This window comes from Vicugna pacos, chromosome 12 (assembly GCF_048564905.1).
Source record: "Vicugna pacos chromosome 12, VicPac4, whole genome shotgun sequence".
Classification (NCBI taxonomy): domain Eukaryota; kingdom Metazoa; phylum Chordata; class Mammalia; order Artiodactyla; family Camelidae; genus Vicugna; species Vicugna pacos.
Genome location: NC_132998.1, coordinates 6381052 through 6408981, shown reverse-complemented (window position 1 = coordinate 6408981; position 27930 = coordinate 6381052). Strand labels below are relative to the sequence as shown.

The following is a 27930-nucleotide window of genomic DNA, read 5'->3' as shown; positions in this document are numbered from 1 at the left end:
TTTTATGCATAATTTGATCTGTTAATCCCATACTATTAATTTATCCCTTTCGCCTTTGGTAACAATGTTTGTTTTCTGTGTCTGTGAGTCTCTTTCTGTTTTGTATATATGTTTGTATAATTTTTTGGAGGCCACGTGTAAGTGATATCATGTAACATTTGTCTTTCTCTGTTTGACTTATTTCACTTAGTATGATAATCTCTAGGTCTATCAATGTTGCTGCAAATGGCAGTATTTCATTTTTTATGGCTGCATAGTGTTCCATTATATATATAATGAACATTGGGGTGCATGCATCCTTTTGAATTAGAGTTTCTGTCCTTTCCAGATTCATGCCCATGAATGGGATTGCTAGATCAAATGGTAGCTCTATTTATAATTTTTAAAAGAAATCTCCATACTGTTTTCCATAGTGGCTGCACCAATTTACATTCCCATTAACAGTGTAGGAATCTCCACACCCTCTCCAGCATTTATTATTTGTAAAATTTTTAATGATGGCCATTCTGACAGGTGTGAGGGGTGATACTTCATTACAGTTTTGGTTTGCATTTTCTAGTAATTATTGATGTTAAGCATCTTTTCATGTTCCTGTTGGCCATGTATATATCTTCTTTGGAGAAACGTCTATTGAGGTCTTCTGCTTGTGTTTTGATTGGGTTGTTCTTTTGAAATTGAGTTGTATGAACTGTTTGTATATTTAAGCCTTTGTGGGTCACATCTGTTTGGGTTTTTGTTGTTGTTGTTGTTGTTGTTGGGGGACGTATTTAGGTTTATTTATTCATTTATTTTTAGAGGAGGTACTGGGGATTGAACCCAGGACCTCATGTGTATTAAGCATGTGCTCTGCCACTTGAGCTACACCCTCTCCCCCTGGGTCGCATCGTTTGCAAATATTTTCTCCCATTCCATAGGTTGTCTTTTCATTTTGTGGATGGTTTCTTTTGCTGTGCAAAAGCTTTTAAGTTTGATTAAATCCATTTGTTTGATCTAAGAAAATACTGCTACGATTTACTGTCTCAGAATGTTTTGCCTACGTTCTCTTTTAGGACTTTCATGGTGTCATGTCAGATTTAAGTCTTCAATCCATTTTGAGTTTATTTTTGTATATGGTGTGAGGGAGTGTTCCAACTCCACTGATTTACATGCGACTGTCCAGCTTTCCCTACGCCGCTTGCTGAAGAGACTGTCTTTTTTCCATTGCAGTATATGCTTTCTCAATATGAAATCAGAATTTATGGACTTGGGAGAAAGAGTAATCCCTGCTATGGTGAGACGTGCTGGCTTTTTAGATAACTTGTGGGGAAACTGGCTACAGCACACAACATCTACTCCGTTTATGAAATCAGAGAGCTCCTCTCCACTTTGGATCTGGTAAAATCTGGACAGAGGAAAACTTCTATTAGCTTTTGGCTAAAATCTGAAGCTTGAACATGGGTTGATAAAGAAGGCTCCACAAGAAACCCTTTCTATCTTAAGATCTAGGTCTACAAGGGCTCCTTTGCTCGTGTGATGCAGGGAAATGAGTTATTTAGATAAAGCAGCATGTCTAGTCCTTTTATTCTCGACCGCTCTGCCATAGTTCCCCGGCCAGACAGCAAGGAATGGTGCAGATCTCCACTGTGGCACCGGGAGTGACTTTTGCCCCTGGGGAGGCCTGGGGGAGGGCAGGAGGATGCTGGCAGGGGCTGAGATATGGCTGTGGGTGGGGCAGGATGCACTTGTCCCCACCTCCTTGGGTTTGCTGGGAGGAGCCACTACGTTGATCTACTGAGCTGCAGGTGCTCTCCTGGCAAGAGAGAACTTGAGGTTGATTTATCCGAATTCTCATTCCCTTCCTCCCATGGGGGCAAAGAAATCGCCAGCAGGACAGAAAACAAGGGTCGTGTCACTCCGGCAACCGGGTGAGCTTATTGACCTGGGCTTTGCATTCGCGATGGGTTCAGCTGTAGACTGCTATTACTGCTACACAAGGTCACCGTGCCTTTGTATTTACTGGCTGTATTCAAAGTTTGGGTGGTTAAAAAAATACCTAAAATACAACAACATTTTAGTAACTCTGTTCTGGCATTTCTTCATTTCCTAATATACCCACAGTCTGAAAAGTGAGAGACTAGTCCTCTGTCACCCTCTGGGGGGGCCTTGCCTGCCACATGCAGGTTGTAGACCGAAAGTGCAATCATTTGTGACAATTGTAGAAAGTTAACTTCTGGTTCTGTATGTTCTGAACCACTGTCAAAATTGCATTTCCTTTTTCAAAAAGGCACTAAAAACAATGGAAAAACGTATTTGTATCACAAAAACTTGTGACCTCGCTCCTCACCCAAGCAGCGCCAGTCCTGCTTGGCTCCTGAGGCGGCCCCAGAGAGCTGACCCCCAGAGAGCTGTCACGGGTTGACCTTTCTGGGAGATCCCCGGAAAAGCCCGCTCGCAGGGCTTGTCCTCATTTGGTCAGTGAGGAGAGCCCTATCCTCAGGGCACTGGTCAGTCAGCGACACTCGTGCTCAGGGCTGCACACCCCTCACTTCCGGGGGAACTGAGGCTGCACGTGAGCAGAAGGGAGGGTTAAGGCTGAGCTGGAAACTGCTCCAGCCCACGCAACAGCCCCTCGGAAGGGCTGGGACACGTAATGGTCAGAGGCATGTAAGGAAATCGCTCTTCAATTACTAGCTGACTCCTAAGCTAGCCAAGTGGCCTCACATGGCACTGAATACAGACTTTATAGAATTACTTCTGGAAAATCACAAACAAACGAACAGCAGCAGCAGCAGCAACAAACGGCAACACTAATCCTTGAGGGGATGACACTCTGAGCTCCAGGGCTGCTGTATATATTATTTAAAATGTCGAGTTTAACGAAATATTGTGAGACATGCGAAAAAATGGCCCATATACAGGGGAAAAAAAGTGATCAAAGGATGTTCCCCCAGGAAGGCCAAACATTGGACTTTCTAGACAGAGAGCACTCCCTTACAATCCTTTTTTCCCCCCTGTAAGTTTGGTGGTGATGTCCCATCTTTCATTCCTCATTTTAATACTTTGATTCTATCTTGTTCAATCTAGCTAGAAGTCTGTCGATTTTGTCTTTTCAAAGACAACTTTTTGTCTTGATCTTCTCAATGTTTTTTTTTCATTCCCTATTTCATTTATTTCCACTTAATGTCTATGATTTCCTTCATGATATATTGAATCTCTCATCATTACAAGAGCCTTCTTTATCTCTAGTATTAACTTGTGTCTTAAACCCTTTTGTCTGATGTTAGTACAGCCACCCAACAACAGAGCCTCAAAACACAGGAGACAAATCCAGACAGAATTGAAGGGAGAAACAGCCGATCATCAGTGACAGCTGGAGGCTCTGACACTCTGCTCTCATTACTGGAAGCTGAACAAGAAAACAGGAGAGAGACCAGAGCAACACTGTAAACCAACAAGACCTAACAGACACCTGCAGACTGCGTCCCCCAGCAGCAGAACACATTCTTCTCAGGTGCACATGAAACAGCCTCCAGAACAGACCACACAGTAAGCCAGAAATAAGGTTCAATCAATTTAAAAGGATTAAAATTATACAAAGTGTCTTCTCTGACCACAATGGAATTAAATAAATCTGTAACAGAAGGAAATTTGGGAAATTCACAAATATGTGGAAATTAAACAATATGTTCCTAAATAACCAATGTGCCAAAGAAGGGAATTTATAGATGTAAACACCTGTACATTGAACTTCATCAAAATTAAAACCTTTTGTGCTTCTAGGGGCACCATCAATGAAGTGAAAAGACAACCTATATAATAGGAGAAAACATTTGCAAACCATTATCTGATAAGAGACTTGTATCCCAGATTTATAAAGAAGTCTTATAACTGAACAACAAAAAAGCTAAATAACCCAATTGAAAAATGGGAAAAGGATTAAAAGACATTTCTCCAAAGAAGATAAACAAATGGTTAATAAACACACACAACAGGCTCAACATCATTACTCACTAGGGACATGAAAATCAAAACCACGAGATGCCACTTCACACCCACTAGGATGACTGAAATAAAAAATAAAGAAAATAGTGAGATGGATGTGGAGAAATTAGAACTATCATTCATTGGTGCAGGTATTTTGGAAGACTGGCAACTGGTCAAAATATTAATCTACCACACCAACAATTCCATTCCCAGGTATATGCCCAAGAGAACTGAAAACACATCTCCACTCAAAAATTTGTGCATGAACGTTTATGGCAGGGTTATTCACAGTAGTCCCAAAGTAAACAAACCAACCCCCTTAAAACTGATGAATGGATAAATAAAATATGATACATCCATACAGTGGAGCATTATGTGCCAATAAAAAGGATATAAATACTGATGCATCTACAACGTGGATGAACCTGGAAAACGTCAGGCTACGTGGAAGAAGTCAGGCCCAGAAGACCACATACCGCATGACTCTATTCGTGTGAAACGTCCAGGAGAGGCAAATCCATGGACGAGACACTAGGGGGAGGGACGAATGGGAAGTGACTGCTAAGGGGTAAGGAGTTACTTTTTGAAGTGATAAAATTGTTCTAAAATTAGATAGTGGTGACGGTTACACAGTCCTGTGAATATTCTAAAACCCACTGAACTGCGTACTTCACATGAGTGGATTTTAAGGGAAGGGTGTAGCTCAGTGGTAGTGTGTGCTCAGCATGCATGAGGTTCTGGGTTCAATCCCCAGTACCTCGTTCTAAAATAAATAAATAAACCTAATTACTACCCCCCAAAAAACCCTAAAAAATGAGGGGATTTTAGGGTACATAGATTATACTCATAAAGCTGTAAAAAATAATAAAAATGCAACCAAGTTCCTCTTTGCCGCTCCATATTAAAAAGGAAATAAAAGGAATGATTTCTACCCTTGGATCAGTGGTTCTCAACTGGGGGTGATCTTGTCCCCCGAGGGACGTCTGGATACTGCTGACTGCCCTGCAAGGCGAGAACAGCCCCCATAACAAAGGATGATCTGGCTCCAAACGTCAGTCACACCGAGACGGGGCGCTCCTGCCCAGATGCGGCTCCGGCAGGACAGAGCAGGGCGCGCGCTGCCTCCCGTCGCCCCCACAGCTGCTGAGGTCCTCTGGTGCGACGGCATCCCCTGGGTCGAGGACCGTTATGAGAAGCCATCCCAGGAAACTCACTTTTAAGGCAACGGTAAGGACGTGAGGCACAGTCGTCTCTCTAGGGGTGTCCTTGGGAGAACCTTCTGTCCGGTCTTGGCTCCGAGAATGGCTGTCCTGCCCTGAGCAGCCTGTCTCTGCTTTGTCTCACGGACACCGTGAACTCTGGGCCTGACCACACTCTCCTTTTTGGGTTCGCTGTTGAGCCAAGCTTGTAGCCCACCCTTAGGAAGGGCGTAGGTCTTGTATTTTGCCTGTTTAAGTTTTATTTCTGGTTCCATTTTATATCCCTAATTTCTTTTTCCTTTTTTAAGATTTATTTTCTTTCTCTTTATTTCCTCTGTTCCTACTTTTAATTTTTACCATCTTTTTGTTTTGTCTCGTTGACATGTCTTGGGTCAGCTACTTACACCGTTCAGCGAAAAACAAGGCACGACTTCGACACGTGTAAACGGGGAGTCTCAGCTCTGGGAGGGGAGCGGGAGGCAGGAGAGGCAGTTTATCGGGCAGAGTTGGGGGGTGTGAGGGAGGCAGTGAGGGAGCCCAGTGACCTCCCCATGGGGTGCCCTGGTTCCTGCTCCAGAAGCCCGGCTGGGGGTGCGGGGGGAAAGGAGTGATGGAGTCGTGGGACCCTCAGGGGAGGCCGGCTGTTCCTGGGCTGCTGTGTAGGACACTGTGGCCTCTTGGTGCTGGAAGGAGCTGGGCTTTCAGAGGATAAGTCACAGATGTGGGGACAGAGCTGGTAGGAGAGGGGCCCCCGAGACGGGCAGGACTGGGTGGTGTATCAGGGTGTCCTGGACCGGGAGCCAGGAACTTGGCTTCTTGGTCTAAAGTCCCGGCTCCACCCTCGTTGGCCAAGGGGCTTTGCAGCCACGTGGCTCCTTAGTTTTCCTGCCACTGAAACACGGTGGTCATCCCTGCGGGGCCTGTCTCTAGGGTTGATGTGAGGACCAAGTGAGATGATGAAAGGAAATTGCTGAAGTGCTCTATTCATTGCTAGGCTGAAAACTTTTTCTTTTCTTCTTTTTTTTTAGTGTTGTGGGACAAAAATAATGGAGGCGTTACTGCGGCTGTGATCGCCGCTGCACTTGGGGAGACGTGTCACTGGGAGGTCATCACTGTCGCGGGCGCCCTGGGGGTTCCAGCTCCACGGAGCAGGCCTGGGCGAGACCTGGCTGACCCTGGGGAGCTAGGACTTACTCAGCAACCCTGGGGAGGAAGTTTTTGTTAGTCATTCAGTTGCGTGTGGACGTCTGCAAGAGAGTGCCGAGACTTTCAGAGCCGACGGGATCTCAGGGGCGAGGAGAGGCCGGCCTCCTGCCCAAGCTCTCTCTCCGGAGCTCTGGGCGCCCCGAGCGCTGCGCCCTGTGTTCTCCACGGAGGGAGCTCGGCCGCGAGAGTCCAGAAGGGCTGGGGTTCGGGCACACGGATTTCCTGGCCTCACGTGGGTTTTGTTGTTGTTGTTTTCATGATCTCTGGGGTGGAGGCTGCTACAGTTCTGGCTTCCCGGGTCTAATCCTGCTGTTTTCAGCGCAACATGGGGCCAGCTTCATCTTTGGGGTTGGCTGACAGCTACGAGGCCCCTTTCTCTCATTTTCATGTTATTCTTCAGTTCGTTTTCCCTCTCCTTGGCTCCCCACAGATTCCCCCATCAACACACACCCCAGATACTGCAGCCAACCAACTTCTGTTTTCACCTGAGTAGAAGTGTTCTTCGGAGGAAGGTCGCAGGATGTGACCAAGGAAGACGGCTCCTTGCCCTCGAGGCTGGGTGGGGGGGCCTCCTAAACCTTCCCTCCACTCAAAGTAGTAACTTTCAAGGTACTTTTCCTTCAATCCTCTACTTTCTTCGACCTTGGTATCCTTTGGGTAATTTTCTTTGGCTTTGAAATCTTGCTGTCTTCCCAGACCAGGGTGGACATGGGCTGGTGAGCTCGCCTCCTCTGTCTCCCCTGAGCCACGTGACGTGACGCTGACCTTCGTCACACCCCAGATGTCGTGCTGAGCGCTCCTCCTACACTGTGTTACTTAATTCCTACAACAACCCAATGAGGCAGAATTATCTTCGTTTTGCAGGTGAGAAGACCAAGTGTCTGAGAGCTTAAACCACATGCCCACAGTCACACGCTTGTCTGTGGTGAAGCCCGGAGGCTAGCCGGGGAAGGGTCAATGGCAGACAGCTGAGGTAGAAGCGGCACTGGCCTTGGGGTCAGAGGCTTGGGTTCGCATCCTGGCTGGATACTGACCAGCGGGATCTCGGCAAGTCACACCCATCGCACCCCTTGGCCTCAGCCTTCTCATCTGCAAAGAGCTAATTAATTGGCTCACTAACTAGGCGGAGGATGAGAATTAGCCGCAGTGATTACCCAGCCTAGGGCTAGACTCAGCAGGTGCTCGGGCCGTGTCTGCGTCACAGGGCTGCGTACGTGTGGCAGGCAGCCCCTAGCCGGCCCCCAGACACACTGCCTCCTGATGCTCTGGCCCTCGTGCAATGCCCTCCCCTTGAGTAAATGGACGTCACTTCTGTCATGTGGGGCTCACAACATGACAGGTGCCTTCCCTCTGTGTAAGGGAGGGGGAGAGAGAGAGGCTTTTTTTAACCTGGACCTTCTGGGTCTAGAAATAGGGACTTGCTTCTAACTGAGTGTGCAGGGCCGATCCATGTAGAGGCCCAGACAGTGAGTTCTGCTGCTGCGCGGGGGCATGGAGAAGGCTTCTTGGTTGAGGCAGGTCCTTTTTTGTGTCCCTGGGCTTCTTGTCCTGGGGGCAGCAGGGGGTGTGTGGCTTGAGCTCTGACTATTAATAGGATGTCTGACCAACTAGTGGCTTCTTGTGTCCCTCTGAGTCTTGCACACTGGACTTTTTGGCAGTAGGTCCCTGACACTACACCCACTGAAGCACCCTCCATCCCTCAGGGCCCCAGCTGTGGAACCTTGCCCCACCCACGGCCCCTTTCTTCCTTTAAACTCTTTCATCTCTGACTCTGACTTCAAGGCTCTGCAGAGGGGCAGGTGCTGATCTGAGAAGGTCCTGGTACTGGTGGGGATTACCCTGGGGCTTTCTTGGCTACCCTTCCCACTGTAGGATGGTCCCTGCACACACACACGTATGTAACACACAGGGACACATGCACACACATGCAGGCACACATGTGTGTACACAGAGCTGCAGTAGGACAGAGGCCCAGGGGCGGCACTGGACGAGGAGCCTGGAGACGGGGGCTCTAGCCCGGGCTCTGACCCTTGGTGACTGTGGAACAGCACATCTCCCTTCCATCTGTTTCCTCTTTTGTAACATGAAGGAATTAGAGCCGGTATTTCCAAGGCATCTTTTTCTGTGATTTAGATGAAGACATGTTATAGGGACACTCAGGGTGGGTGTTGGGTTTAGAGGCTGGGAGGGGGTTTATACTGTTCAGTTACACTGGCCCTGGGGACAGACTGTGTCTGAGTTCTGGCTCTGCTCCTGCCGGGCTGTGTGACCTTGGACAAGACACTTCACCTCTCCCGTTTCATCAGTAGGGTGGGGTTAATTAAACCTCATTGTGTCAGGATCAGGTGAAGGGATTTATGCCACAGCGCCATGCACTGTGAGTGACGCGTGTTATTACAGGGTTCAGCTCTGCCTTAAAGTCACTGAGCGATCTTGGGGAAACGGAATGAGCTCTTCTAGACCTCAGTTTCCTCCTCTGTAGACTGGAGTTTGGACAAGTAGAAGATCTTCAAGCCCCTTCCTTTCACCATCTCCTCACCCAGAGCTCAAATAGAGGGGATGACATTGAAAGTGGCTATTTAGAGATTCACCACACGGGGGCGATGAGATCCTATGCCTTGTATCCTTGCCACCATCCTTGGCGTCGCGACATCCCAGGGACGTCGGAAAATCTTCTCTACCTGTTCCTCCCACCTATTTGTGGTTGTGCTCTTTTTGGGACGGGGGCAATTGCCTATATGAGGCCAGGCGCAAGCTCCTCTCAGGACAGGGACCAGATCCTTGCCCTCTTCCACACGGTTGTCACTCCCATGTTCAACCCTTTCGTCTACACTCTGAGGAACAAGGAGGTCACAGTGGCAGTGAGGCAGCTCACGAAGAGATACCTTTGGAGCTCTTGACCCCTCGGGTTCTTGGAGATAAGGGCCTGATCCTTGGGGATTCTCAAGGAGGAGGGAGCAGCTGGCGGCTGCAGCCCTGGCCCACTCGGTGTGGTCTGTGTAGGGGCCCCTGCCTGCCCAGCTCAAGGACCCAGGGCTCTGACATGCTGCTCAGAACTCAGCTTCTGGGGCCTGTTCTTACGGCCTTGACCTGACTTGTTTGCAGGTACAAAGCTGGAGAGACATGCACTGGAGGGGAGGTTGATGAGGAGGGAAGGCGCTGTGCCCGTCTTGTGTGATGACTGAGCAATTCCTGGTCTTCCCTGTGGTTTGGGGCGCCTTCCTGGGCCTAAGATTCCTGGAGACACTGCTCTTCCTCCTTCTCCCAGAGTCCTCACTGCAAACCTTTCTTTTTCGCAAAAGTCACCCCTGATATGACATGAGCGCCTTTGCTCCAGGTGGGAGGTCTGACCAGGGTAGGAACGGGGCAGGGAATAGGTGGTCTGGCTTTGGCCATTCAGGTGCTGAGTCTTGCCCGATGCCGCTTTAGGTCTGGAAGCTTCTGTCTAGTCACTTTTCTCCTGACTTACAGCTCCTCTCCTGGGATCCCTGAGATGTTGATATTCTCTCCTGAGCTTCTTTCTCACCTGCAGCCTGGCTCGCTGGTCATCTTCTCATGTGGTCCTAGGGTAGAAATGCACCTACATCTCTCACTCTGACTCTGATCAATCAGAAGGGCTGATCTGGCCCCTGGACTCCCAAGATGATGCTTTTGTTTCTTGCAAACTGTCCACTCTTTCTACTTGAAGCCACCTTCATTTGCCTGCACCATTTTACTTTCCCTGGGAAGTCCATTCTTGCTTGTTCATAAACTCTCCCTTAGCAATAAGCTGTCAGGGGGAGAGGATAAGCAGGGAAATCACTCAAAAGGCACAATAAACGAGGGCCTTGAAAATCGCATTGATTTTCTTTTCCAATTTACAAAAGTAACACTGTTAATTGTAGAGAATTTTGCATTCAGAAGAAATGAAAATAACTATTAACATTTTGGTGTTAATTATGTCTGGTTTCCCTGTGTGTGTGTGTGTGTGTGTGTGTGTGTGTGTGTGTGTGTGTGTGTGTACACACATCTATACATATTTTTAAAAACTAAAAATGGGATGATATTGTCTAAATTGCTCATAACTTTTGTTTTCCACATTATTAAACTATATTGTAACATTAAGTAGGCTTCTAAAGCATCATTTTAATATCCATATAGTAGCCTACTATAGGAATGTACTAATTTTAAACAATCTTAACAGACTCACAGACATAGAAAACAAACTTATGGTTACCGGGGGGAAAGGACTTGGGGTTGTATAAAAAGGGAGTTGAGGATTCACAGATACCAACTACTGTATACAAAACAGATAAACAACAAGGTCCTACTGTACAGCACAGGGAACTGCATTCAATATCTTCTACTAGCCTATAATGAAAGAGAATATGAAAAGGAACATATACATATGTATAACTGAATCACTATGCTGTACACCAGAAACTAACACAACATTGTAAATTGACTATACTTCAAAAAAAAAAAACAAAACCAAAAACTAAGGACGAACCCCACAATCTTCTATTATTAGAATTAAAATTTTTTGTTATAAATATTGCTGAGAGAGATGTCATTGCGCTCATATCTTTGTATGTTTATGCTTTTCTGAGCACCATCTTCTAGGAATGGAATTGTTGGGTGAAAACATATGCACAGTTTAAGAGTTTTTGAAACATATTACCAAACTGTCCTCCAAAAGAATTTTTATAGCTTTACAGTCCAACTGAGGGCAGTCCCATTTGCAGGGGAAGGAAATGGACTAAGAGTCAGGAAGGAGTTAGGGTTAGGGAGCCCGGGGAAGAGCAGGACTGGGGACATATGGGATAGTTAATATTCTTGTAGTGCAGAAAAGACCTTACAAGGAGGACACGAACTCATTTACCCCCAGTCCACCAAGCACTGTGTGAGACATACTTGGACTGAGAGTGCAACGTGAGGCATCAAAGTTAGACTCAGGCAATGACTTCCCTATAGAGTTGGTATCTGAACAAGACAGGGGGAGAGGCTTTTTCCTCATTGTTGTGAGCTGAGGGCGGGGGCAGGAGGAGGACATGAAATCCGACTGGCTTGTCCCTAAGTGGGTTTGTGCGTCTCTCACCTGAGATGGTGACCATCAGTTCTTGAGGCTGAGGCTCCCTATTTATGGGGTCCCTAGACAGAGTTGCCAGGAAAATACTGGATGTTCAGTTAAATTTGAATTTCTGATAAACTACAAGTAATTATTTGGTATAAGTGTGTCCCATGAAATATTTGGCCAGAAGGATTTTGCACCACTTTATCTTTCTGGGGAAAGAAATGTTTGAAACACAGATACATTAAAAATTATTCATTATTCATGAGAAAATAAAATTTAACTATATGTCTTGTATTTTTATTTGCTAAATCTGGCAACTGTATCCCCAGGTGCTATTCAAGCAGGGCTGGAACTGCAGTTGGATGTGAGGATCTAAGCGGAAAGCTCTGATCACCTCCATTCAGGAAGAAGGAAACTACCTGGGAAATAGAGCAATTTCCCCTGATATGAGTCCTTTGTTGGACCAGAGACTCACTCTTGTTACTTGTGTGAATGTTGGCCATCCTATAAGTGCAAAAGAGGATATGGGAGGCTAGGGACGGAGGAGTCCATGTCTATCCTTGGGAATAAGGGGCATTAAAGAGTGGAATAGTGTCCCTTATTGTATTGGAAATCATAGGAGTGGGGAATATGGAGCTGCCTAAGAAAGGTTGACCAGAGGACTGGATACAGATGGCACTATGACACAGTGGTTTACAGCATGGCTGTGGTGCTAGGAGGCTCCAAGATCGAATCCTTGGAGATTTCTTAACATTTTTCCTATCTTGGGAGTTTCTTACCATTTTTATGCCTGAATTTCCTAATCTGTAGAACAGCAGTTACAATAGTTTCTATGCTTCACAGAATAGTTGTGAGAATTTAATGTAGACCCTCTCCAGGCATTCTTTATTGCACTCTTAACATTATCGGAAATCAATTTGTTAATGGTTTCTCGTCTCTCACTACATGTCCCGTAAAGGCAGGGTTGCTGCTTGTCTTGTTTACCAGTGTTTTCCTAGTGCCTGGCACATACTAGATGTTCAAGAAATAGTTGTCGAATAGATTACAAAAAAAAAAACTGCTTGGCAGTGCATGGCAAGTAGTGAAGCGGTAGTTACTTACGATTAATAGTAGGAGTGCTGCTGCTATCATTTGCGTTTCTATGAACTTCAGTGATAACTTTCATTGAGGTTTTTAGATGTCTTAAACACTTCGGGGCAGCGTAGGCCTGAGGCCGTTGGCGTAGACGCCTCTTCCCGGGACCCGGACACGCGGCGGCCGGTTGAGCGGCCGAGCGGGAGGGCGGGGGCGCGGGGCCCGCGCGCGGGGAGGGCAGGGCCGGGCGCGGAGGTTGTCGAGGGGCAGCGCGGGGTCGGGGGCGGGAGGCCGGCCTGCCGGGCGGGGGGGCGGGGCCGCGCGGAGTTGGGGCCGGGGGGGCGGGGCCTCGCGGAGTTGGGGGCGGGAGGCCGGCTTCTGGGCGCACGGGCCGCGGCCGCGGGCGCCGGCGCGGGGGCTCCGGGCGCGGCGGGCGGGAGGGGTGAGCGCAGAGCCCGGGGGCCGGGGGTGCGTGCCCCGCGCCCGCCCGCCTTGGTGCCGCCGCCGCTTCCCCGCAGGCTCGCCCCGAACGCGCGGGGTCGCGACCCTCGGCGGCGGCGGCGTCAGGGCTGCGGGGCCGCCGGTGCGGCACATCTCCTGCGAGCGGGAAGCGTCGTGCGGACAAGAAAGCGTCGCCGCTGTTAAGGCCTCCTGCAGGCCTCGGAGGTAAGTGTGGGCGTGGTTGGGGTTTCGGTGGTGAGAAGAAAGCCCCGCGACCCTCGACGGGGCCCGGCCGCCGCGGGGGGACGAGGGTTGGTCCCACTGTCCCCGCGCCCTCCCTCGCCCGCAGCCGCGCGTGGGGGGTGGACTCGCCTTGGGACGTGTGTACTGCCCGTGTGAGTGGGCCGAGGATTAACTTGACAAAAACGTTGGGACCTTCTCCGCTAAGGAGTCTCCCAAAGTTGCAGGAAAGCCGAAAATGTGTTATGTTGTGTTACGTCAGGGAGAAGCTGTGTGTGGACTTTTCGAAGAGAGGGGATTTGGAAATGCGGAAATCCTGGTGCAGGCTGAGTGCAGGCAACTCCGCAGGGGGCATGTGGGCCCCTTCCTCTGGGCCTTGGGAGGAAGGGAAAGGGGTAGCAAGTGAGCAGTTCTGGGGGGAGAAAAAGTGACTCCGCTGGTCGCAGAGCTGATAGGAATCCTGGAGGACCAGGCTTGGGGAACGATCTGGAACCAAGAGACACCCAGAGACCGGAGCCAAGTCAAGCTTTTACCTCAGGGGTGGTCTGGCTAGGATGCTGCTGGCACGGCCACCATTGGTTCTTGGTGCTCCTTTGGCATGTGTGGTGCTGCCGCCTCTAGGTCCTCGGTGTCCCCACTGCCGTCACCGAAATGAACTGTGAACTTTCCTCTACCCTCTGCATGACTTGCCCCTGACTTAAAGTCTGAGGCAGATACATCCTAGGGGACTAGCTAAGGTCACAGGCCTGTGACTTGGCTGCTAGAGTTTAGGGAAAGCCAGTATTTTGGGCGTGTTGGCTTCTGTAGAGGATGGGGGAGTTCTGTCTTCTCGCAAAGCTCTTAACCACCAAATAAAAGTAAATGTCAGAGAAAGAAATATTATATGATATCACTTGTATGTTGAATCTAAAAAAAATACAAATCAACTTATTTACAAAAAGACTCACAGATGTAGAAAACAAATTTATGGTTACCAAAGAGGGAAGAGGAGGGAAAGGGGTAAATTAGGAGTACGGGATTAACCGATAAACACCACTGTATACAAAATAGATAAACAAGATTTACTGTATAGCTCAGGGAGCAATATTCAATATCTTGTAATAACTTTTAATAGTACAAAAGAATCTGAAGCTGTACACCTGAAACTAACACAATATTGTAAATCAACTATAATTAAATTAAAAAACCCACCAAACAAACAAAAAAACACCAAACCACAAAATGTATGAAAGATTTTTAATGAAACATTTGAATAAAAAAAAAAAAACCAAAGTGGAATCTCAGCGGTGGGGTTAGTGGGTTGGCTGGTGAGAAGCTGCTTTTGTGGAGTTCATGCCCGGCCTCCTTTCCTGCCATTATGGCCGTTCTATTCACAGGCCCATTCAGAACGAACTGGGTGTGATTTGTTGAGGAAGGAGGTAGATGCAACTTTCTTTTGTCTTCAGGACGTATGCTTGGGCCCTGTCTGAATTCAGCACTTCTGCTTGTTGGTGAAGTGCTACTGGAAATTCCTAATTTTAGGCTGGATGGATCAGCTATGTCCAAACTATGGTGACCAAAAGAGTTCAATAGATGGTCACCTGGTCTTCAGTGGTCAGGTGTTCAGTATGTACTGTTGCCTACAACGAGCCCAAGAACAGTTTCACAAAAGGATACTGATTATTTGCCCCAAAGGCCAGGGCTTGGCTCTCAAAACCTGGGTTTGGTTCCCAAACCTGTGATTTGCCTCTTGGACTTATCAGAGCTTCCAGCGCCATGATGTTGAGCATCCTAGGGTGTGCTGGGTGTTCAGGAGGTCCAGATGGCAGAGCTGCAGCCTGGACCAGCTAGAGAGCCTTTTCTTGCTCTGACTTGTGAGACATCTGCTAGGGGGTTTGAAGCAGCACACCCAAATGGGCTGTATGTTGCTTCCCAAATCCAGAGACCCACAGGAGTTCGTTTTCTTACCCTACAGAGAAAAAGGTGAGGCAGCTTGTCCTTAACATTTGAGGAGATGTCTTGACATTTCCAGAGAACCTTCACTGAGGTGCCAGGTCTCTGAATTTCATGGGGCTTATCTCCTCCCCTCTGGTATGAGAGTACACCTAGCATACCTGCTGTGTGCTTCTCTCCAGGTGCTGTCAGCTTAGTCTTATCAAGATAATGAACTGGTGTGGTTCCTAGAGGAAAATGAGATGCTGAGGATGGTGTGGATTAAATGATGGTGCAGAGTGAGAGCTGGTGTGACTCTGAGGCAAGATAAGAAAGGCTAACTTCTGTCCCTGCACTGATTCTGGAGTGTTTTCCACTTACAAAGTAGTGAAGAAATGCATTTTCTTACTCAGTGTTTGCACATCTGGTCCAGATGAGGAGAAGTGGCTTTCTGGTGGCCCAGGCTGTCCTGCTCCTCCTCCTCTGTGCCACTAACCTCCTTCCACCTGTCATTCTGCTTATTTTCATCAGCTCTTTGTTCTCATCTTTCTACTTTCTCTAAACTCACATTATCAGAGGGAAAATCAGTAATGTAGAGAGTGAAAATGCCAGCTGTAGAGTTGGAAACTCAAGTCTGTTATTTCCTAGCTGTGTTACCTAGGGAAAGTTGTTCAACATCTCTGTGCCTTGGTTTCCTCATCCTGTTGAGATTGATATAATAACAGAGCCTACTTAGAGGTGAACTTGCTGTGAAGCTTGAATTCTGGGGACTCCAAACTTGTATAGGCTCCTTAAAAGGGCCAGGAATTGCTAGCAATTATGTTCCTATGGTCACATTTTAAAATATAAATTGCCAAGTTTTCTTAAAAATTGCAAAGTGATCTATTTTAACTGAAGTCTTTTGTAGCTTCTGTCTTTCTCCTCTCTGACTTTCTCTGTCACATTTCCCCTTGTGATGGGTGATGTTGAAGTGACCATGGATACTTTTGGATCTAAGTCTAAGTTGAGTTGGTGATAGATTAAGTTTAAGTTTGATGGGATGGTAGCATCTGGGTTTGTGTGGTTCACAATCACCTTTGCGCATAGTTAAGTCATTGCCAGCTGTCCTGATGCAGGAATGACTTCCAGGAACACACCTTCTACCCACGGTGCCATATCATCAGCATTATGACACAAAGTTTAGCACCGGATGTTTAATACAGCAAAAATGTGTCTGATGGTGCCGGGCACTGAAAATATGTGGAAAGTGGAGGAGAAACTAGGCTGGAGATCTAGGGATTGAGAAGTTAGTTTCTGGCAAAAGACCTTTCTGACCATCACATGTGTAAAGTTGTCAGCAGGATTTGATTTTCATCCTCTAAGTAAAAAATAAGTTCTCTCCGGTGAGAAATATCCTTGATGATACAGGAACATATACACTTATAAACAAACCATTAATTTTACTCTTTTTAAAGAAATGGGAATGGGGTATTTGATTAAACTTAAATACTTCATTTTAACTGAAATTTCAAAAGATGTTTTGAGTGTTTCAGTTAAAAAGTGAGAAATTAAAACCACCTTTAGAGTGCTGGTGTTCTCAGCTGAGCCACCTGTTCTCCTTGCCTGACCCTGAATAAACCTGTCTCTGCTCAAAAACAAAACCAAACCCAAAACAACTTTTATGGATTTGGATGTACATGAAGGTAACTGCTTTGGTCATCTTCAAATTTATTTTTAAAAGAACTAAGAGATGAAAATAATGAAATATGAAACAAAAGCAATAACAATGAGTGATGAAGTTATTCTTACATTCAGAAACGAATTATAATGGAAATTTCAAATTGTATTAAAAGCTGAAATTTGTTAAGAGGAAGAGAGAGATTCTGCATGAAGTATAGGCTCTCGTGGATTAGTTGATAATCTGTCTCTGACATAGTGTTTTCCAAAGATGGCAGCAGCAGTATCTCCCGTCCCACATGCACGTTTGCAACGTGACCTTGTCACCCTCCCTTATCAAGAGGTGGGGTCTAACCCCCTACTCTTAAATCTGGGATTGTCTTAGTGACCCACTTGTAACCAACAGGATGTGTTGGGAATGATGCTGTGTGGCTTCCAGGGTTAGGTGGGAAGAAGCCTTGTAGCCTCTGTCTTGGCTCTGGGAATGTTTGCTCTGGATGTCTTCTTTGGGGACACTCCCTCTTGGAATCCAGCTGCTAGGCTGTGAGAAGTCCAAGCCACATGGAGCGATCACGTGTAGGTGTTCTGGTCAGTAAACCCAGTCATTACAGGCACCCGACATGGGAATGAAGAAACTGTTAGATGATTCTGCTCCCAGCCGTTCAAGTCACTTCTACCTAGTGAGTCTTTCCAGCTGATGACAGAGACATTGTGCTGCAGAGACGAGAATCCTTGTGCTCTAAATTCCTGACCTACAGAAATTAAGAGCACAACAAACTGATCATTGTTTTATGCCACTGGATTGGGGTGGTTTGTTATGCAGCAATAGGTCACTTGAACACCATCCAATTAATGAAGAGAGTGAATCAAATGAACACATTGGGAAAAAATTTAGATTTCTTGCTGATTAGACATAAATACTGACATCAAAGTAGGAAACATAAAATTTAATATGCTACTGCAGTGAGAGCCTGGAGGGCAAAATGGCTAATGAGTGAGGTCAGTTCAGAGACTACTTAAGATAATTCATTGTACAGGAAAACTTGAAACATTGTGAACATTTACAGCTAATATATGAAAGAAATTTGATACAGGTTTGATCAAAGTTGACAACAATCCTAAAATCTAACATAAAATTGCCAAAAATGAGTTGTGAAGTTAAAAACTTTTCCCCTAAACTACCAATTAAAACAATACATTTCAATCAACCATGCAAGGGGTAGGACAAATCATCTCCCTAATCTCTTTGCAGAAACTGTATAACAAAATCATTGTCCTGTGAATAGGAAGGCAATCAAAGAGTGCACAGCAAAAAACATAAGAAAAAAAGGAATTACAGCGGTGAGCAGGGAAAACAAAAATATATTATTTTCCTGGATTGTATCATTCGTGGCATTTGCCAATTTAAGAAATTTTCTAATTTTAGTAATACATTTTTTCCTTTAAATGAACACTGTACTTAATTTTATATTTGTATTTCTGTCTTATTTTATTAAAGAGGGCCGCCTCAAAGGATATAAGCTTTAGGCCCCACATGTCTGGGATCCATCCCTGCATCTACCACATAGGGTTTTTATGGGAGTTAAATAAGATAATCAAGTCAAGGGGTTTGTATTGTATGTATTATGCTCTCAAACAATCTTAGCTGTTGCTATTGCTGTTCATTCTAGCTCAGATGCCCTTCTGTGCTTCCTGTTCAGGCCCTAATCAGTTACTTTTTGCCTCGAATTCCTACTGGCCCACTGTGGTCGTCTTGTCCCGAGTGCCATCAGTGTGCACTGGGCAGTGGCATATGAACCGAGCTCCTCGTGTCAGTGGTGTGGGTCCTGGGCTGTTGAGTATCATCTTTGCTGCACCGCTGAGGACCTTGGCTCTCTGTCCCCACCTTGGAGATTCCGTGCACTGTTCAACCTTCAAATAATTCCTCTCTGCTTGAGATGAGCAGATTGGAATCTGTTGTTGGCAACTGGGCACCATCGCTGATAAACTGGTTAAAGATCTCCGCATCTCTTTTTCCTGCCACTGTTACCTACTTTTCACACCACTAGAAAGATTTAAAAAAAAAACCTCACATCTGGTCTTGTCACTCAGGATGAATCCCCAAGTTCTAAACTGACCCCCACATCCTTCGTGATGTGTACGGGGTGGAGGTGGGAGCACAGCTGTTACCTGGCTCCTTAGGTTTTCCATGAGATGAAAGGATTTTTTATCCCAATCCCAGAAGGGAACAGGGGTGGAAACACTTCCTGCCTTTCTCTCTAGCCCCTCACTCACTTCTTCAGGGGAGGAGGAGTGAACGGCCTGGTGATGCTGTATAAGGCCCTCTTTGGCTTTTGTCTCGGGCTGGCCTGCCTTAGGCTGCACACACTCTTCTCCTTCAGGTGGTGAGCTGGGGGCAGGCCCTCTGGGGTGACCAGCAATTTGTACAGAACCCCTGCCTGTAACTGGGGATGGTGGTAAATGTGGGGAGTAGGAAGCTCATTTTGACCTTGGGTTCAAGCCGTCTCCCCCAGCTCAGCCTGCCTGGTAATAAAGCTGACCTTGTGCTCTCTCCCTAACTCCAGTGTATTCTCCTCGTTGGCAGAGAACCCAAAAGGGCGAGCTGTGAGGTTCACTGGGCCTCTTCAGACCCCAGCAGATTTGGGCAGTGCTTACATTTTCCTCCTCTCTTGTCAGTTCCCCGTTGCCCACCACACACACACACACACACACACACGTACGTACGTACGTACGTACGTACGTACATACGTACATACGTAACTGTAATAATCACCCTGCGGTTCCTGGAGTGTGTGCCATGCTCCTTGTCACATGCACCGTTGCACATTCTATTCCCTTTCTTACTTCTTTCCCTGGATAACTCCTCCCCGTTATCCAGACTTCAGCTAAGATATCTCCTCCTCCATGAAGTCTGCTCCATCCTCTCAGGCTGGATTAGGACCTTTCCCTTGTGCTCCTCACCGTCCTGTCTTGCTGCTGTGTTTGGCACAAGTCTCATATAAAATTGTGAGACTGCAGTCGACTGTTAGTTGGTCTGTCTGTCCCGTTTGGTTGTGTTTTATTCCCCTTTGCCCCAGATCCCTGGCACACATCCTGACGTAGTATTTTCTGAGTGAGTTATTGAACTTGAGCATTCCAGTGGGTGCATCATGGCACGCTGGGGGACCACACGGATTGGAGTGATCCTCTCAGGCCTTGGTTTCTGCACGTGTGGACTCTTGGAAAGGATGGAGCTCCCAGGCCCACTGCATCTGGTCATAAACAGCCTTGCCTGGGACCCTCATGGGGAAGCCCAAAAGGAGTGGGGTTTGGCAATAAACTGAGTTTCCTGAGGTCGCTGAGAAAAACGAGCCGTAGCCACTGCTTGGCCTCGGTAGGAGGAGGCAGCCCATGAAGTGCTCTGAAGCCTTCACGTCTTCTCCTGGGGCCAGCTCCCCGCTGTCCCCTTACCCTCTGTGGGCGAGGGGCCTGTGGAGCTGTGGAGGAGGTGGGCTTCCACGTGCCTGAGGAGCACAGTGCACAGCCCAGCGTGTGGCCTGCGGGGGTCGGAGGGTGGGGAGTCCGAGGGGCGTCCTGAGAGTTCAGCTCTCCGTAGTGGACCTGAATCTTGTCTGCTGCCTGCTCACGTGCCCTGTGGCGGTGTCTAAGCCGGCCCCGCGTTCTGCATGTTAGCGCTCCAGCAGTGCTGCACCGAGGCACTTGACGTGAAAAAGTATGATTGGATATGAAATTCTTTTTCATTATTAACAAGAATTTTCAACACTACCTTTGCCCATGAAAGAAAAGGAAGATCTAGTAAATGCAAATATATATTTATGTATAGTTTCAACTATTGCAAAATTTCGAATGACTTTGTAAAAGGTTTTACATTTTTTATCACCCATTTCTGTGAGTAATTTTCATTCACGATGACCATAGTTATTTTAAGAAATCAATACTTAAAAAATCTTGATCAGGAAGTGTTTACTGTGTCAATTTTAAAACACAAAACCTAGTATAATATAAAAATTATGTTTGCAGAAGCAAGCTCAAGTTTCTTATAAAAATTTAAATTTTTATTTGTAACTTTTATGTAAAACCAGTATTTAAAAACTTCCACAGTACTGTATACTTTTTTTCTCTTATGATTGTATTATAAGAAGTGCAATGAATTTTTTCCATGAATTCCTGTCTAGATGCCTTCAAATCCCCTTCTGTTTACCCTGGTGTGTCACTCAAATCTCAGCACTTCCTATGTATGCCATGATGGGAGGAAGGTTGGAAGTACTGCACTGAGTCACTTCTTCCAGGAAGCCCTCCAGAAACACCTGCGAACTGTAATCGACCATTAACCTTCTACTGCATGATTGCACATTTTGTAGTTACTCATTACATGTTTCTGCTGGTTTGTTTGTTTTCACTCTATTCTCTCCATGGCCACCCCCATTAGATTAGGAGCCCCATGAGGGAAGGACCTTCTCAGTTTTGTTCTGAAGATTAGGAGAGCTGTATAGCTCTTGGTTCCTTGACTCTGTGTCTGTCTGAGGATGTTCTCTGACCCAAGTTCCTTTGAGCTGTTTTCTCTAAGCGGGGGCTAGACGTTTCATTCCTAGGAAACCAGGGTTAAGGTTTTCCCTCTGCTGCCTCCAGCCGCTCAGCTGATGGTATCAGTCAGAATTCTTGACGGCAACAGAAGCAAGCTGTCTGGATGATGAAACTGAGAAGTAATTTATTAGCAAAATATAGTGTTGGGAGGGTTGAGGACCATGTCAGAGGCTAAGCTTCCAGGAGTAACTCCCAAACATGAACTGGCCAGTGGAGGAAACCACTGGTGCTGCCACTAGGGACCAGATGCCACTTGTATGCCAGAAACTTGCTGCTGCTGCAGCCTTCTTTGCTATTGCCAGAGAGACAGGGAGAGAGCGAGAGCGAGAGCGAGAGCACTGCTCTCTGCCTCTTGTGGGCCCGGGCTACTCAAGGTCAGGCAGCAGTGCATCCAGTTGGTGGTACCAGCTCCCATACGTTGGAGGGGTGTTGGAAATGTTCTCAGCTCACAGAGGGAGGTGATTTTTTCTCCTCAGCAGACTTGTAAAGTGGAAAATTCTCTGAACATTGAAGGAGGGTCAAATGCTGGGTGGCCACAGTGACTGTTAAGTGTCCACTCTCTGGTTCCTATCCAGGACGGCCTCAGGGCTTCGCCTAGTCTAAGAATGCACGGGATCCGGCTGATGATGCATGTTGGAGAAGGACAGGGAAGCCAGGGAGATGCTCTTGTCCAGTTGGACATGTTATCACCAGTTAAGGATGAGGTCAGAAATCAAGGATGGGGAAAGGCAGGGAAGAATATTCACATGGAATGTCTCAAGGAGGTAGCAGTTCCCTCTCTTCTAAAAGGCATCAGGGCCTAAGACTGCAGTGTGTTTCTGGGAGAAAACTAGATCAAAGGGCCAGGTAAACTCCGCCAGGGGTTCTTGGGGGGGGTCACTGAGTTGGATGTCAAGTTCATAGACATCTGCCTTCATGACTGACATGGACCTCTGACTGCTGGTATACCATGGCAATCAGCTTGCTCAGGGATCCGGAATTATCCAGAAGATGTTAAATACTCTTCCCCCTAGGCAGTATTCCCTTCCATTCTCCCCTGGTCTAATAACTCATGCTCTGATAGTGAGGCTGGAGTGTGGGAGAGGAGATAAGATACACATTTATCTCTGTTTTAACTCCAACACTTTCTGCAAGGAGGCCTCATCTCTTTGAGGTGCTGCATGGTTTCTGTTAGGCTAGGGTTTAAGTCCAGCACCTGAAGGCTGAGAGGAGGAGCAGGCAGTGAGTCAGCAGACAACCCCTGAGTCCCTTCAGGGTGAGGGGACCTGCCTCTTCACCACGTGCCGCAGGGCCCTTGTCACCTCCTTGTTCCGAAGGGTGTAGATGATGAGGTTGAGCATGGGTGTGGTGATTGTGTAGAAGAGGCTGAGGATGCGGTCTGTGGTGACAGAGGAGCCTTCCCGGGGCCGGATGTAAGTGATGCTGGCCGTTCCAAAGAAGAGGGAGACCACGAGCAGGTGGGAGGAGCAGGTGGAGAAGAGCTTGCGGCGGCTCTGGGTGGAGGCCATTGCCAGGATGGCACCCAGGATGCGGGCATAAGAGGTGACAATCAGAGAGAAGGGGACCATGATGAAGACCACGGTGGCTGTCATCACAGAGATCTCACTCCTGTGCTTCCCAGCACTGGCCAACCTCAGTACTGGCAGGATGTCGCAGAGGAAGTGTGGGATGATTGGGCGGCTGGGGAAAGGCAGGGTGAAGATGAGGGATGAGTGCGTGGTGGCCGTGATGATGCCCATGAGCCAGGAGATGCCCACCATGGCCACGCAGGCCTGCTGGCTCATGAGGGTGGAGTAGTGCAGGGGCCGGCAGATGGCGACGTAGCGGTCATAGGCCATGGCTGTGAGCAGGCAGCACTCTGAGATGCCCAGGACAATGAAGTTGTACATCTGGGCTGCACAGCCCCAGAAGGAGATGGCCCGGGGGTGCGGGGAGGCCAGGTCAGCCAGGGTCCTGGGCATGATGTCGGTGGTGTAGAGGACCTCCACCATGGATAGGTGGCGCAGGAAGAAGTACATGGGTGAGCACAGGGCGGGGCTGACCTGTGTGAGAAGGATGATCAGGAAGTTGCCCAGCAAGGTGACCAGGTAGACCAGAAGCACCACCCAGAAAAGGGGGCCCTGCAGGGCCTTGAGGTCAGAGAATCCCAGAAGGAGGAATTCAGGCAGAGTCTGATTCGCATTAGCCATCACTTCAGGCTAGGACCTGTGGCACAGCCAATAAAGAGAAGTTTATAGAGGAACAATCAGCATTTCTGTAACTTAGTAAAGCACTTTTCATATAGTCCCTCTAGAATCAACGGAGACAGTTAGGGTCCCCCACTTTATGGATGAGACCATGGGTCTCTGAGGGGTTAAATAATTTGCTGGAGGTAATAGGCAGGGTGTGGCAGGCATGACTTGAATCTAGGTTTCTTGACTCCAAGTTCCAAGAATTTGCCACTGTTCCCTGTGCTCTGGGTCCTGTGTGCAGGGCCCGACTCCCATGTGTACTTGGGCCTTTCTCCAGAGCAGGGATGGAGCAGCTGCCATGTCTACCCCCTTTGTACTCCTGGGACAGAAACCCCAGTCTGGAAGAAACTACCCAGAAACCTCTGCTGTGGACTGAGCCAGGGACTGTCCCAAGCCTATCTCTAGTGATCACTGCGGTGGGCTGTGGATTTCGAATGCCACGCTATGTTGTGACTGTGTGTGATAATACTGCCCAGTTGTATCACACTTTGGGATTCTACAGACTCTTTTAGTAGGTTATCAGGTTCTGTCACCTGCCCTGTGAGCGGAGTTGGGCAGAGACTGGCCATGTTGCACGTTGTCCTTTGCTCTCCTCTTATCTGGGCCCTGTGATCAGCTGTACCAGCTGTCCGCACTCTGTTCTCCCAGGTCTCCATGCATTCCCTAGAGACTGCCCCCGACAGGGCATGTTACTATGCATTCTCTTAAAATCCCACTCCTCCTTCAAGCTCAACTCAAGGTCTACCTACCCCATCGCAGCTTCTCTGCTCCTCATGGTTAGAAATAACTACTCAGGACAATTCAGGATTAAAAGTGACCTTAAAGATCATACAGTTCAGCATGACAATGCTCCAGTCTTATCTGCAACATCTTAGAAGGTTGCTGTCGTGTCTGTTTGAACATCTGCAGGGACAGGAACTCACCATCTACTGAGGTAGCCCCCTTTAGCTTTGGCCTCCTCTGCCTGTAGGAAGAGTCTTCGTTATAGATCTTGGCTAAATTCTTAGTATTTTATAGAATGTCTAAGCCCTTTTGCACCAGACAGCCCTCCCAGTATTTAAAGAAAGCATCTTCCTGCATGCTCTCACGAGACATTACTTGTGCCTGGGTGCAGAGTCTCCACTGTAAGATCCTGCAGGGCAACTTGGATTCTTCTTTCTTTCTTTTTTCTTTCTTTGCTATTTTAGATAATGGTGCAAACAGTATCTTTGTAAATGCCTCATTTTGCTTCTGTTAACTTATCCCACTCCTGGAAGTTCTGCCCCAGGGAATAAGTGGCTAAGGGCATGGACTTTTTAATGGGTCTTGCCACGTGCTGTGTGTTTTTGGCTTTCTTGTACGTGGACGCTAGTGGCAACCCAGCCGCCTCTCCTTCCCCGAGTAAAGCTGCGGCTCCTCTTCAGCCTGCCCTGGGCCTCCTCAGCCACCTCATCTTTGCCGCACTGTGAGAGCCTTTCTCCTCTGTCCCCTAGGTACGTTCTGCCCAAGATGCCGCCTGTGAGGGTGGACAGAGAAGTTTCTCCTGGGTCGTCGACTCTTCCCTTCTCTGTTCCTCAGCTCCCATCACCCCTGTCTCCACTCTGCCTCCGTTAGTTTCCCTCTTCAGCTTCCCTTTACCTCCAACGCATCCTGGCAGAGTTGGGACGATGTTCAGAGAGACACTGGCCCTGAGGCCCCAGGTATCCTTTTCAGTCTCGCAGAGAGACAGGGAGCCCTTCTGGGTCATAGAGAGGGGCTGAGGCTCTCTTTAAAATAAAATTTATTTTTTGTTGTCGTAAAAAATACACGTGGTGAAATTGATCATCCTAGCCATTTCTTCACATGTAGTTTGGTGGTGTTAGCACCTTCACCTTGTTGTGTAACACATCTCCAGAACTTTTTCCCTATTGAAAAATGAGTATAACTCTATTCCAGTTAAACAGCAACTCCCCATTTCTCCCTTCCCATGACCCTTTTTAATGCAGACCCTCCTCCATCTCCAAGTATGCTTTCAATAAGTCTTAATGAGACAGGGAGATGGATAAACTGGTCAGTTAATGGGTATATCAATGGAACAACAGGTAACTTGTGGATAAATGGCCAGGTGGGCAGAGGGTGAGCGGACGAAGTTGTGGCTGGCTAGCTGTGCTGCTGGTCGCTCGGAGAGCCCTGAATGCAGGGGCTGAGGCTCCTAAGGGGCGCAGGAATAGGAAGCGGCCCTTGAGGGGGAGATTCGTCATCTTGTGGGCGAGGGAGCTGGGGTTCTGGAGCCTGCTGGGGGATGTGGGAAATGGGGGGAGGACAGCCTTTATTAAGTCAGGGAGATCTTGGGGAGCACAGCCAGACAACTCATCATCGTTCTTTCAAATTTCGTGGTTTTCTCTGAAGTATTAACGGGAGCTGTGCATGGGGGAGTGTGTGTGTGTGTGTGTGTGTGTGTGTGTGTGTGTGTGTGTGTGTTGGGGACTATATGGAACAGCAAAGGGGGAAACAGCCAGCTCTATCTGTGGGCTCTGAGATGAGGACCATTAACAGGAACCTGAAAAGACTGTCCTAAGTTTTCATCAGACACTGACCATAGGCAGGATGGAGGCTATGAATGCCTAGCTGATGTACATACCACTTGTCATCCCGCAGACCGGCACTCACTATCCACTGCCTCACCCCGACCACGTCACCACACACACCCCACCCTACTAGACCCACTTCACACCTGCATATCACATCATCGCCACACTTATCACACAGGACGGCTGATCCCACAGCACGGCTGCTCGCTCATGTCATACCCAGGTTTGCATGGTCTGAACATATATGCACTTGCTGTATTGTGTGCAGTTTTATCTGGGAGAAATTGTCCAAGGCTCCCTGTCTCCTCCTCATCCCTTCTCCCTGTCCAGCCAGGCTGGTGGCATCTGAATCACATCTTTGCACATCTTTTTACGTGTCTTTGCAGTCGTAGGGATTTGGGAACCCTGCCCTGGACTCTTCTCCCATGACCAGGTGCCGTTATTGGTTTCCAGCCCAGAGAGAGAGGTTGTAGGCCCTAAGTGGGCCCTGATATACCCACTGTTCCTTTTCCACTCCTGTCCCTGGACGGCCCAAGGCTGCCCAGCACTGTGTGGGCCGCTTACCTGGGGCCGATGGAAATGGCCACCCAGCCAGGGTGGGGCCTGAAGGGCGCAGGTTCGGGCTCTGCCGATTCCCTCCTCCTCTGGGAGACTCAGCCCCGGTGGTGCCCACAGTTATTCTCCAGCTGCTGCTGTAACTCACCCTCTGGGGGCCTAGGAGGCCCTGACTCTTGGGGGTTCCCTGAGTATCTCTGTGCTGAGGTGTGTCATGGGCTGGTGACTCTGTTGGGGTCCCCCGTGACTGCTGTGTCCCCTTCCCTTTCCTTGTGCTCATTTTTTCCTGGCCGACCTGTGTCCTTCTCCCTTTCCTTTTACCTTTCTCCCTCTCCTGCCAACATTTGCTGCCTCACTCATTGTAGGGTCTCCTTGGTCACAAATGGCAGGAGATTTGAGAGTCCTCCTCCCTTATGTCTAGAATCTCACCATGGGTAATTCATTTCTCTGTGTGAAATCTTGGCTCCCTTTTAAATGTAGAGGCTTCTGGAAAATTCTAGAAGTTAATGACAGTGAGATGTGGTTAATTCACATTGATTTCCATGCCTGGTTTGCTTTTGATGAAAAGTGTTTCCAGGGAAGACACTGCCTGTCTGGTTACCCATGGGCTCATGGCGGGGGTTTCAGGGTTCCCATCAATCTCCAGGTATCTCATGCTCCTGCAGATGTGCTTAGTGGGGTTCTTTACAGAGAGTTAGCCTTCTGAATGGCTTTAGTCTGGGGAGGGTGGTGGAATTTGGGAGTAGGACAGAGGTGCTACCTGGGATAGCCTGGGCCTTCCCCTCAGCTCCTGGTATCTTCTGGTTGACACGTGCTGTCTCTACTTTTTACCTCCCATTTTCTCCATTTGTCCCTATATCAACACTGACTCTTTCTTATCAAGGTCACCAACAGCCCTCATGTTACCAAGTCCAATGGATAATTTTCAGTCTTTATCTTACTCAGTCTCTCAGCAGCATTTGAAATATTTGATCCCCTCTCATCCTTGAAACACTTTCCTTTTTAACTTCTGTGACTCCCAAATATACATCTTTGGCCCTGGCCTCTCATATATAGAGTTAAGTATCGCCTCTTGGATGTCTTAGAGGTATCTCATACTTACTTTGTCTCAAACAGCTCTCTTGTTCTCCCAAACGTCCTCATCAGCAGTAAGGGCCCTGTTACCACCCAATTGCTCAGATCAAAAATCTGGCTGTCCATTTAAATTCATTTATTTTCTTAATATTCCATATGCAGTTTCTCAGCAAGTCCTGTTAGTTCTGCATCAA

General features: G+C 47.8%; 2 protein-coding genes and 1 long non-coding RNA gene across 3 annotated transcripts in view; 1 reads left to right on the top strand and 2 right to left on the bottom strand.

The window, feature by feature from the left end:
* Positions 1-1913: 1913 nt before the first annotated feature.
* LOC140700040 (uncharacterized) lies at positions 1914-12683 on the bottom strand. The gene is made up of 3 exons (XR_012078259.1): positions 12523-12683; positions 3991-4043; positions 1914-2032 (listed from the first exon to the last, which is right to left on the bottom strand). It is a non-coding gene; the product is annotated as an uncharacterized lncRNA (long non-coding RNA).
* A 180-nt stretch (positions 12684-12863) lies between these two features.
* LOC140700041 (uncharacterized) overlaps positions 12864-27930 on the top strand; it is a 105148-nt gene continuing 90081 nt past the window's right edge. The window contains exon 1 of the mRNA XM_072972580.1: positions 12864-13161. The gene's annotated coding sequence lies outside the window, so the exon portion shown is untranslated. The remainder of the gene's footprint in view (positions 13162-27930) is intronic.
* On the bottom strand, positions 22578-27811 carry LOC140700397 (olfactory receptor 10P1-like). The gene is made up of 2 exons (XM_072973893.1): positions 27765-27811; positions 22578-23532 (listed from the first exon to the last, which is right to left on the bottom strand). Exon 2 carries the CDS (start codon positions 23514-23516, stop codon positions 22578-22580), a length of 939 nt encoding a protein of 312 aa, XP_072829994.1. The 5' UTR covers positions 23517-23532; positions 27765-27811.